Below are 12,109 nucleotides of genomic sequence, written 5' to 3'. Positions count from 1 at the left end.
TAAAAAAGAAGGTTGGGCACAGGAATTCAAGAGGTATACCCCTGGAATAGGAAATCACCATTATTTTAATTTGTATATAATTATAAAAATTAAATGTAGAAAAAAGAGGCAAATTTCATTTTAAAATGTGTAGACAATATCCTCTGTAAAATGTTCCCAATTGGCCTGGCCTGTGGTGGCACAGTGGATAAAATATGGACCTGAAATACTGAGGTCGCTGGTTTGAAACCGCAGGCTTGCCTGGTCTAGGCACATAGGAGAAACAACTATAAGTTAATGATTCCCTATCCTCTCACCCCACTACCTTTCTTTCTCTCCTTTTTCTCTCTAAAAAATTAAGAAATAATATCTTTAGGAAAAAAAGAAATTACCGAGCAAGGCATTAAATGGCATGAGTTTATAAAAATAAAATAAAATGTTCCCCACTATACATCATTTTCTGTTAGCAAGAAATATGAATTTTGGAAAACAAAATGAGCTACTTATCAGCTTCCACACTGTCTGCTCCTTAAATTATGTTTTTGTCTAATTGAGGTTGTGGAGTGAAGATGTCTCTCCCTTAGGAAGTTCATCTACTATAGTAAGAACAATGTGTCACTTGACCTAGCATGGAAAGGTGTAGCAGTACAGAGAGTTTGTAAAGCAAATTGTATGATTCAGGCTGGGCAGTGGAAACGTACACAATGTCTTCTGAGTTCAGCTTTTTAGCCACAGTACTAATGTATAACACAAATCAACAACTTAGTAGACTATTGTCTAATTTTGAAATTAACGATTGAGAAGTTAAACTTCCTATTTATGAAAATCTTTCAATAGCAATATAGGATATATTAATACTTAAATTGAGCCAGATTAAAAAATATTTAAGCGTGACCATAAGTAAAGTAATTTCATGGGTTTTGTTTTGATTATAGATCAGTATTCCTAGTGTGTAGCCTCACAAAATTGCAAATGCTAAACAGATGTTCAAGAAACAAAAGACATTTTATAGGCATTTCCATTTTCATAGATCCCCAAAGTCTTCCTTTTCAATTTCACAACCTAGATCATTAAATGTTCATGACACATAGATCCCCGTACTAACTCTGCAGGTGTTTCAACATAATGCTTGACAAATAAAAAGCTGTCTTTTACAACTAATCTCTTTTCAATAACAAAATAAAGAGTGCACTAAAAACTGCATTCTAAAAACATAGACAATTACACTTTGCAGGGGCTTTTGATATATATAATCTAACAAGTTCTTCTATTATAACAACATGGTAGAATAAGAAACTGGGAGGTATGTTTACATGTTATTTTTTATTATTCTTTCTTTGTGTTTTCTCGATATGTTATTATTTTTTACCACTTTGTTTCAGGCATGGGGAGAGCTTAAAAGCATAAGGCAGTCTTCTGTGTGTTCTATGGCTAGCTGTCAAGCCATTCACTTAATCCTCAACAACTAGATTTTCAACCTTAAAGAGCTGCCTCACTGAGGCTTTGTTCAGACTAACATTTCTTATATTATCAGACATGGCCTCTGCAGTGGCTGGGGAAGACCATTTCCATGCATTAGAAAGGTACTCAGCATTGGTTTGAATTGCCAAGGTTTGCTCTCAGTACTTTCCCTGTGTCTGTCAGAGATCTGGGGGTGAATACATATAAGCTGAGCAAAGTAACCATGCAAGGGATGATAATGTGTACACAATAATACTGAATAAAAGAAAGACTTACACTGCTCCTCATTCAGTCAGTTTAGGACATAATCAAGGCTATAATTTACCAAATTAATAAAAATTCTTAGAATATTGTGATTACATCATGCACCAAAAAAATATAATTCTCAATATTGTAGGTATGTCATATGTTTTATGCTAGATGTTGTGACTAAGCGGAGTGGTCTATTATTCAGTCTTACCTGCACATTTGGTTCTGGTGATCAGAGGAGGTCCTGGAAGCCCTGTTCCACCTTCACCAGGTCTTGTAAGTAGAACACGAATCTCGTATTCAGTATCTGGATCCAAATGCCATAATTTATAAGTTGGAGCATTGACTGCATGGGTTTCTGTCCAGGAACCTGATGTCATTCGGTATTCTACTTCTTTCAGGATAATAGGACCATCGCCAATGATTGAGTTGGCATTTAGTTGAATCAGCAAATATGTAGGCCCAACACCAAGTAGCTGGGGAGGAGCAATGGGTCTTGGAGGTTCTAGGAGAGAGGAATGTGTATTCTAATTAGTTAAAAATCTAAAAGACTATAATACATATAAATATATTAATGGAGCTCAAAGCCTAAAGATGTACTAAAGAATTTACTTTAGGAGTACCTAATAAACACAGAAGAGAAACCTAGGACATGAGTGGTCCTGAAACTATACTTTTAAAGAGCAAATTCTATCACAGATGAGCTATGACCCATTATGAGAAATTTCCTCTTATTAAAATCATGCCCCTCCAGGCAATAAACTTGAGAAAGCACAGTAAACAAGTGAAATAAAGAGCAAATATTCAGAAATGAATAGCTCTGATTATCTACTAACAGAGTGCAGTTGGTCTTTGACCTTCTTCAGGTCCTAAGACCTTTACAAATCTTTATATTAATTAATACTGCTATCGCTCATTATTTCACCCATGAAATATAGTTGTGTGATGTTTTTTTTCTTTCTCAATTTTTTACTTCAGCAGTTTTCCTGCTGATAAAATAAGGAAGAAGGCATAACAATACAGAAATCAGAAATTAATTGCAGGTACAGAGTCGTTTCCACACCCCCATCTCAAATGTAAGAAATTAAAATTTACACTGAGGTAAAACCACAAATTACTACATATCACTGGCCTTTGGGAATAGTATGTTTTAAGGCAATGCATCATATTATTAAACTCAAATGTCAAAGGTACACAGCAATTTAATATTGCATTGCTTAGATAATCTGCTTGAAACTTCAAGAAACTTGATTTCAATGTCTGAATTTATAGAAATGATGAATAGTAGATTAGAGCACGTTTTTTTTAAAATTTAACAACAATGTAGCAGAAATTTGATACTGGACATTATGAAGGCCTCCACAGTGTTCGCTCTGTCCACACTATGTCATGAAAACATTAAAACTACTACTTTGTCATCAGGTGGGTCCTCTCTGAATATCTGAAAGAATACTTCCAGTAGTCTAAAGGCTTCAAAGGAAAGTGTTAATTTTAAGTTGTAGTTGCCTCAAAATTGATTTAAAGGTCTTATTTTTAAGAGTGAAAATAAATTTAGATATTTCTGGAACTCTTTTGACTCAATAAAAGACAAGCAACTCAAGGGGGAAAAATGGCAAAGCATCTGAATATATCCTCAAAGAAGATAGACATGGTCAATAAGCATAAGAAAATATGCTCAACATCATTAGAAACAAGAATGGGTAAAAGAGAGGAGTCAGACAATAACAAGTGTTGACGAGGACATGGAAGCGTTTGGGGGTACTGAAATGATGCAGTCTCTGTGGAAAGCAGGCAACTCTCTGAAGGTGAACCCTAGAGTTACCTCACAACCCAGAAATTCTACTCTTAAAATTTCTCCTGTCTATTCAGGAGAAACAAAAACTTTTATTCATAATAATATACATGAATATCCATAGCAGCATTTTTTTCAACTTACAACAAAACTGTCCATCAACATTTGGAACTTTTAGATAAATAAAAGGTAATACATCCATAAAATAAAACACTGCTTAGCCATTAAAAAAAAAATGAGATTCTTTCATAAGCTTGATAACATGCTGCAGTCACAAATGGCCACATACTGTGTGATTTCATTTGTATGAAATATACAATACAAGCAAATCTATGTAGAAAGTAGTGGTGGCCAGGAGCTGGGCAATGAGGGAATAGAGTGACTGCTAATGGGTAGGGAGTTTCCTTCCGTAGTGATGAGCACGTTCTAAAACTGACTGTGGTGATGGTTGCACAACTCTGAATATACTAAAAACCATCAAATTTCTAAATATACTAGACATCACTTTAAATGTATAAATCTTGTGGTCCGTCCATTTCTCACAAAGATGCTAAAACAGATTTGTTTAAAAAAATAAAAGCAAATCATATAAAGGAAAATTATTAAATGCAACAACATAATGTGCCCGCCCCCCCACCACCACCATCACACACAAGGGTAAACTGAATAAGATTCAAATAGAGAGAAGTTAAAGATTGCCAGGAATCTTTTAAACCAGATTTTCTATTTTAATAAAAATGCATGCTTGGAATAAACTACAAAGCAAAAAAAAAAAAAAAAAAATCCTATAAACAGGTTTTTACCTTCTGATATAGATTGATAATGAAGTAAGGGTGTTTTGTTATACCCAGGGTTTGCCTTTAAACCCTGATTTTATAAAAATATAATTTCCGGTCTTGTTTGGTTAGTTCAGTTGGTTAGAGCACAGGCCTGAAACACCAAGGCTGTGGTTTTGATCCCAGGTTAGAACACAAACAGGAAGCAACCAATGAACATATAAATAGTAGAACAACAAATGAATACTTCTCTCTCTCACTCTCTCACTCCCTCTCCCTTCCTCTCTCTGTCTCTCTAAAATTAATAAATAAAAATAAATAAGACATTGAAATATATATATATATATATATATATATATATATATATATATACACATAACTTCCACCTTATGTACGGCTGAGTTACAAACATCCTTAACATAAAATATAATACAACCTGCCCAGATGTCTACACAGGCTAAAGTCGTTTTCAAGATTTTTTTCTCCAAAATTCATGACAAATATTTATTAAGTAACTATAAATTGCTAGGCTGTTCTACACAATTGGGCATTCACATAGTAAGGCAAGAGATCCATAGTAACGATAAATCAACAAATTCATTATTTTATTTCTTTAATTCACTATTTAAAATTGAGAGTTATGTAGAAAATAAACAAATGCTGTCATAAAGAACAGCATATTACAGGAAGGGAGTATCTAGTAAGTAACATTAATTTTTTAAAATCCAAAACTCAACAGAAGAATATTAAGTTATTGCCAACATTAGTTATGGCTTGTTAATTATGGCAATGCTCTCAAATTATTTATTGGTAGTATTTTATGAACTTATCATCCTTCACTTTGCTCATGTTTAAAGTAAAAACAAAACTAACACTGAATAACATATGTGCTACATAACCTGTTTGTTTATAATTATTTTGATTGCTTTGAAAATATAGTTCTGAATACCTGATGTATAAACTTTAACTACAAAATCTGTACCTTATAGCTTGAAAATTATTTCAATGATATACTTAAAATTGTGTAGAGGGTGAATGATTTTACAACTGACTTCAGTTGAAGTAACAAAAAAGTTAAAAAAGAAAAAGATCAAGTAAAACCAAAAATACCTTAGAACTTTAAGTTATCAGCTAAAGAACGATGAGCTAGACTTTTTACATAATGAATTTTTACCAATCAAGCATCTTTCAATTTATAGTATAAAAAAGGTTTGGGAGACAAAAGGAAAAAGAAAACTGACATATTTTCTAAACTTTACAGTAAGATAAAACTGAATAGAGAAATAAACATAATAAAAAAAAACCCAAACATCTTTCTAGACTATCTTAATGTTGTCCATATTTTAAGTAGTTTGTATTTTACAGATACTCCGAGTTTGCTCATATGTGCAATGCTTGTTCTCACTGCATACAGCTCCTATACTGACTCACTGAGGTAGGAAATGATGGCACGTGGCTTCTGGGGTTCTGTCCCAGAGCAGCATGCCTCACGCACATCACAGCTGACCGGCAGGAAGAGTGCTGGTACTTAACAGGAAGAAAAGATTTGTCTGAAAAATTACAAATGTGTATAGGTACTCTGTAACCTAATCTAATGAGTATATATTGAATGTTAAATCTCACCCATGAAAACTCTTCACAGCATTGCCGAGGAAAACGAGAAACAAAAGAGAACAGAAGACAGGAGGGAAAGGAGAGAAGGGGAGAAACTAGAACAAAACATTGAAAGAAGTAAAAAAAAAAAACTAAAACATAATATTTCTTCTATCATTTCTATTTTGAAGAGAAAAAAATCACATTTAAAGTTGGGAGATTTAGTTTCAAAAAATGCACATTAATACCTGAGTGTATTAATTGAATGTGTTAACTTCTTGACATTACAATATTTTCATTGGTAAACTAGGCATTGTTTTAAGAATGTGAAAAGACCCTTGGCCCTGGCCGGTTGGCTCAATGGTAGAGCATCGGCCTGGCGTGCAGGAGTCCCAGGTTCGATTCCCGGCCAGAGCACACAGGAGAAGTGCCCATCTGCTTCTCCACCCCTCCCCCTCTCCTTCCTCTCTGTCTCTCTCTTCCCCTCCCACAGCCGAGGCTTCCATTGGAGCAAAGATGGCCCGGGCGCTGGGGATGGCTCTGTGGCCTCTGCCTCAGGCGCTAGAATGGCTCTGGATGCAACAGAGCGATGCCCAGAGGGGCAGAACATCGCCCCCTGGTGGGCGTGCCGGGTGGATCCCGGTGGGGCGCATGCGGGAGTCTGTCTGACTGCCTCCCCGTTTCCAGCTTCGGAAAAATGAAAAAAAAAAAAAAAAAGACCCCACATTTCTAAATATACCAAGAAACCCTATATCTGATGCCATTTTGCTTTGTTTTGTTACTGCCAGAGAGCATATAAATATTAAAACCAAAAACTAATATTCAACTTAGGTGTTTTGTGTATATGAAGAAATGAGTTTGATATAATCAGGTTCTTGGCCTGAAGGAGAGCAACAATTCACTATGATCTTTTTCATACCTCATTTGTTATGGTCAAGTCAACAAAAGGGGCAGTCCAGTTATCAAAGCAGCACTTCATATTTGAAAATGTTGCAATAATCAGAGAGGTTTAGAAGCATTTATCTTGATTAACAGCATGATTACAAGAAGTGAAACCTAGCATTAATGAGACTAATATACCACACATATTACATTTTTTGTGTTGGAGCTAAAAAGTAGCCTCATATTAGCATATGTATTTTGGTATGGGGCCCTTGAGAACAAAAAGGCTTATTTATAAAATCTCTATTCATTTCAATAAATTATGCATGAATTTTAATCAGTTAGCAAATGAACAAGTAATTGTTCTGCAGCAATATTAATATTCTTTATAACTTAATACACTATCAGACTCAGAGGTATGGTGTGAATAATTCCCAAATGTACACTAGGTATCAGCTGAAGTGTGCAACATCCAGACTACAAGATAAACCATGCCGACGTTACCAATTAACTTCCTTTTTTTAAAAGGATTTTTAAAAACAATTTATTTGGAAAAAATGATTAGCTGTTAAACAGATGGGGAAAAAAGGATCTATCTAATCAGTAATGTAAGAAAGATCAGCTGAAAAATTTAAATACGATGATAATGTTCACTTTTTGCTTGCTTATGAGTAAGCTATACTGCAATCATTTTTTTCCTTTTTATTGAATTTGTTGGGGTGACATTGGTTGACAAAATTATACAGGTTTGATAAACAGTTTTACAACACTTTCCCTGTACACTGTATTGTGTGTTTACCTCCCCAAATCAAGTCTGCTCCATCACCATTTATCCCCTATACCCTCCTCCACCTCTCCCCTCCCCTCCCGCGGGCAATTAACTTTCAATTAATGATTTCTATTTATTATTCTAGAACCAAACCCATTATAAAATAGCAATTATACACTCAAATGATGTATTTGTTTTTTATTTCAAATGATTTTTAAAGTTTCTTGAAATGATATGTCATTGTGAAAGTATATTCTTTTCCAATTATTATCATTATAAATTCTAATTTATAAATCTACGCATCACATATCAAAATGTGGTTAATTACTAAAAGATAAAACAGAAATAGAAATCACAAAACCAGAAAAAGTCAATTAACAAAGTAAATATCAAGGACAATAACATTTCATTCATCTTCCTAAACAAATAAATACCTTTCAATCCTTTCTTGTTCTAAATTGTTTTATTTACTTGTCAAAGAGGTCTTAACAAAAACTCTCAAGATTTACTGTCCCACTAGAGATTCAGGCAAAAATATTGTATTTGTCTTCTATGGCTGTTACAACAAATGACCACAAGGGTGGTGCCTTAAAATCAACAGAAATTTATTCCCTCAAGATTCTGGAGTCCAAATGTTCAAAATCAGTATCACTGGGTTAAAATCAAGATGGCATCAGATCTCACTTCCTGCAAAGACTCTAGGGCAGGGATCTCCAAACTTTTTACACAGGGGGCAAGTTCACTGTCCCTCAGACCATTGGAGGGCTGCCAAATACAGTGGTCCTCTCACTGACCACCAATGAAAGAGGTGACCCTTCCAGAAGTGTAGTGGGGGCTGGATAAATGGCCTCAGGGGGCCGCATTGCGGCCCGCGGGCCGTAGTTTGGGGATGCCTGCTAGGGTTTGAGAATCAACACCTGTCTCAGTGTCTGCTGACTGCTGTTCTTCCCCAGTGTGTCGCCACATCACTTACACTTTCATTGTTCACACCGCATTCTTCTCCAATTCCTCTCTCTCTCTCTCTCTTATAATGATAATTGTTGTTGCTTTTAGGGCCAACACAGATAATTGTAGATGCTCCCCCACTCAAGATCCTTAATTTAAATCCAACAAACTCATTTTTCTAGATGAAGTGATAGTCATGGGTTCCAGGGATACACTCTGCTCACAAACATTAGGGGATCAGGGAACATGCAGACACTCCAGTACTTTCAGCCTTTTGTATAGTGCGTTTTCACCAATGAAATAAAAGTTGGTTTTGTATCTCATTTGCATAATCAACTTTCTTTGACTTGTTAGCTTTTCTGATGCTTTTGTTTAATAAAATAAACAATCAAATGCTTCTTCTTTATCACTTCATATTCATTTTGAAATATCCTCTAATTTTTGTGAGCAGTATATTTGGGGCCATTTTTCAGCCTTCCACAGATACAGACTATGATATCATCCTCCTCCTGAAATACACTGCAAACCCATCTTTTTTTTCAGTTGGTAGTAAGCTGTGAGCAAAACAAAATTTTGCTTAGGATGTTTCCTACTTAGATTCAGAGCAATGAAAATTATAAAAGATTTAATAATTTGTGTTTCTACATTGCATGGGGAGATAAAGATAGAGATAATTAAAGTTATTAATCAAAGTGGCTACAGGAGTCAATGCTCCTTTACCATGCCTAAATTTCTGCAAAGATAGATAGATAGGTAGGTAGGTAGGTAGGTAGGTAGGTAGGTAGGTAGATAGACAGACAGGTAGGTAGGTAGGTAGATAGATAGATAGATAGATAGATAGATAGATAGATAGATAGATAGATAGATATTAAAATATTTGCCTTGGAGGTAAATATTGTCTCTTTTGTTAAATTGTATTTGATTTTAGAGAGAGAGGAAGAGGAAGAGGAAGAGGAAGAGGAAGAGGAAGAGATGGAGGAATGGAAGGAGGGAGGGAGAAAGAGAGAGAGAGACACACACACACACACATCAATTTATTGTTTCACATATTCATGCATCCTTTGGTTGATTCTTGTTGTGTGCCCTGATTGGGGATTGAACCCACAACCCTTGGTGTAACAGGACAATGCTCTTAACCAGCTATACTACCCAGACAGAAAGAAATTTTCTTACTTGCTATCATCTTTTTACTTAAATGAATGGGTCACTTCAAAATCAATGTTATCCTATTTATCATTCACCTCATTAAAATTTTAATCCAGTTCCAGGTTAAAAAAAACCAAACATTAAAAACTTGATAATTCATGCTTCATGTTGTTTAGTTTTTTTCTTCATAACCTATTAAATGCTGAAGTAAAGGGGAACTGCCGTTTGAGACCGAGAGAAGGAACAATGACGTCAGTGCACCAAACAATTCCAGCATTTATTTATCAGCTACCTTATAATAAATTTAAATAATTTTAAATTATGACTCAAAAGGATAGTGATACAATTTAAAGGCATTCAAGTGTTTCAAGAAATTAGAAATAATAACTCTGAGGAATAGGGAGAAGATCCTTCCTCCCTTAAGAAATGGAAAGCAGGTTATAGATAATTAGAAGCACTTTCTGTGGGTATTTAATATCATATGTATGACAACATAATTTGTTACATTTTTCCTAGATGCTTAAACATAAAGTACACATTTAAAAAAATTAGATTACTATAATAAGGTGTCTACTGCACCCACATTTTGCAGATATATTTATGAGAAGAGTAATAGTCCTTCCAAGATTTTCACTCTTATTTTTCTGATGCTTGAGATATCCAGTCCTATCAAATCCCTAGGCAATCAAGTACCCCTCCACTCAGTATTTGGTACCATCTCATAATTTTTCCTCATATCAATAATATACTCAGTCCAGATAAATTAGTATTTTAATTATGTTTACACATGCGTGCATTAATTTTTTATGTCAAATAATTTTTAAATTCATTAAAACCTCTTTTTAAATCCCACCATGTAATTGATAGCTACCCTTTTAAAGTGTGTCACTCAGGTGGCTCATTAGCTTGAACTTGTCAAGTAAAGTTAATGCTAAGACATTAAGCGGTTTGGATGTTGTCAAATCTGAGGCTCCTATTCCAGCACCTAGACAAAGTATTAATCAAAAGGAGCCATTGTTACCTATTTTCATGTCCATAAAAATTAGATGGCTGTTAGTCTACAGTTATAGTAGTCTAAGAAAAGATTGTCTTAAATCACTACCCACACTCACAATTATTTAACACACAAACGCACACACACAAAACCTATGAGAAATATAAACTGAGAATTTATGATTTCACAGTTGTGAGTAGAAAAACTTTAAGTAAAAAAATAATGCAATAACAAGCCCTGGCTGGTTGGCTCAGTGGTAGAGCATCGGCCTGGAGTATGGAAGTCCTGGGTTTGATTCCTGGCCAGTGCACACAGGAGAAGTGCCCATCTGCTTCTCCAACCTTCCCCTTCTCCTTTCTTTCTCTCTCTTCCCCTCCAGTAGCCAAGGCTCCATTGGAGTAAAGTTGACCCGGGCACTGAGGAAGGCTCCATGGCCTCCACCTTAGATGCTAGAATGGCTCTGGTTGCAAGGGAGCAATGGCCCAGATGGGCAGAGCATTGTCTCCTAATGAGCTTTCTGGGTGGATGTTGGTCAAGTGCATGCTGGAGTCTGTCTCTCTCCCTCCCCACTTCTCACTTCAGAAAAAATACTTCCCCCCAAAAAAGCATAACAAAACCTTCATGTAATATATATGTTTGTTTATCCTATGTATTTTTTATCACTATGTCTAGCTAAAGAATAGATTCTTCACTCTCAGTTGTTCTCCATGGAGGACAGTAGTTCATATAATCCAGGAGCAGCCCTACTGGCTTTCAAAGGGTTGGGAACAGGATAAGAACATGAAATACACAGGTCATCTCACACAATGAAAATGTCTCCAATCTAAAACACCAATGAGTTTCTCTAGAGAAATACCACAACAATATTAAAAATAATTGCCCCTTAGTAATATGGCTAGCTAAAATTACATCGCTTATATTTCCATTTCTCAGAAGAACATTGGAGTAGAATTTTGAGGAACGGGATGATTATTTATTCACATAAGCAGACCATGGCCAAAGAAGCATAAATACCCATTTGAGTAAACAGCATGATCACAGGCAAGTAAATTGATAATGTTTTTAGAAGAAAATCTATTAATATATAAGAAGAAATAAATATGTTCATAAACTGAAGTAATACCACTTTTAAGACTATATTGTAAAAAATTAATTTAAATATTTGTTTAGAAGAGAAAAAAATAATTCACTCAAATATATTCAGATAAAGTGGTGTTGCAAATCATCATATATCTATTCAATAAAATTTTACACAAACTTCAAGATTTTAAGTTGTGAAGATTATATAATAAAAGTCAGGGGATGTTTAAGTTTATTAACACATTCATTAAAAAAATAAAAGGTGTATGCCTAGGAAAAATAAAACAAGACAGAAAGAAAAACCATCAACCACCACCACCAGAAGAAAATATGCTAAAAAGCTAGCAGTGGTGATTGGAGAACCGAAAGACAATGAGTGGTTCTGCTTTTTTCTTTTCCATCTGATTTCCAATAAAATGTGTAAGTTGCTTATAAAATTTCTC

At 34.9% G+C, this 12,109-nt stretch overlaps 1 protein-coding gene across 6 annotated transcripts in view; it reads right to left on the bottom strand.

The window, feature by feature from the left end:
- PTPRK (protein tyrosine phosphatase receptor type K) overlaps positions 1 to 12,109 on the bottom strand; it is a 573,924-nt gene that overhangs the window by 221,236 nt on the left and 340,579 nt on the right. For all 6 annotated transcript variants that reach the window (XM_066373278.1, XM_066373272.1, XM_066373275.1 and 3 more), the window contains exon 7: positions 1,901 to 2,194. In XM_066373278.1, the coding sequence (XP_066229375.1) occupies positions 1,901 to 2,194 (294 nt within the window). The remainder of the gene's footprint in view (positions 1 to 1,900; positions 2,195 to 12,109) is intronic.

Source organism: Saccopteryx leptura, chromosome 3 (genome assembly GCF_036850995.1).
Source record: "Saccopteryx leptura isolate mSacLep1 chromosome 3, mSacLep1_pri_phased_curated, whole genome shotgun sequence".
Lineage (NCBI taxonomy): Eukaryota > Metazoa > Chordata > Mammalia > Chiroptera > Emballonuridae > Saccopteryx > Saccopteryx leptura.
Note: the sequence above shows the minus strand (reverse complement) of the source record. Positions and strands in the feature narration are given on the sequence as shown.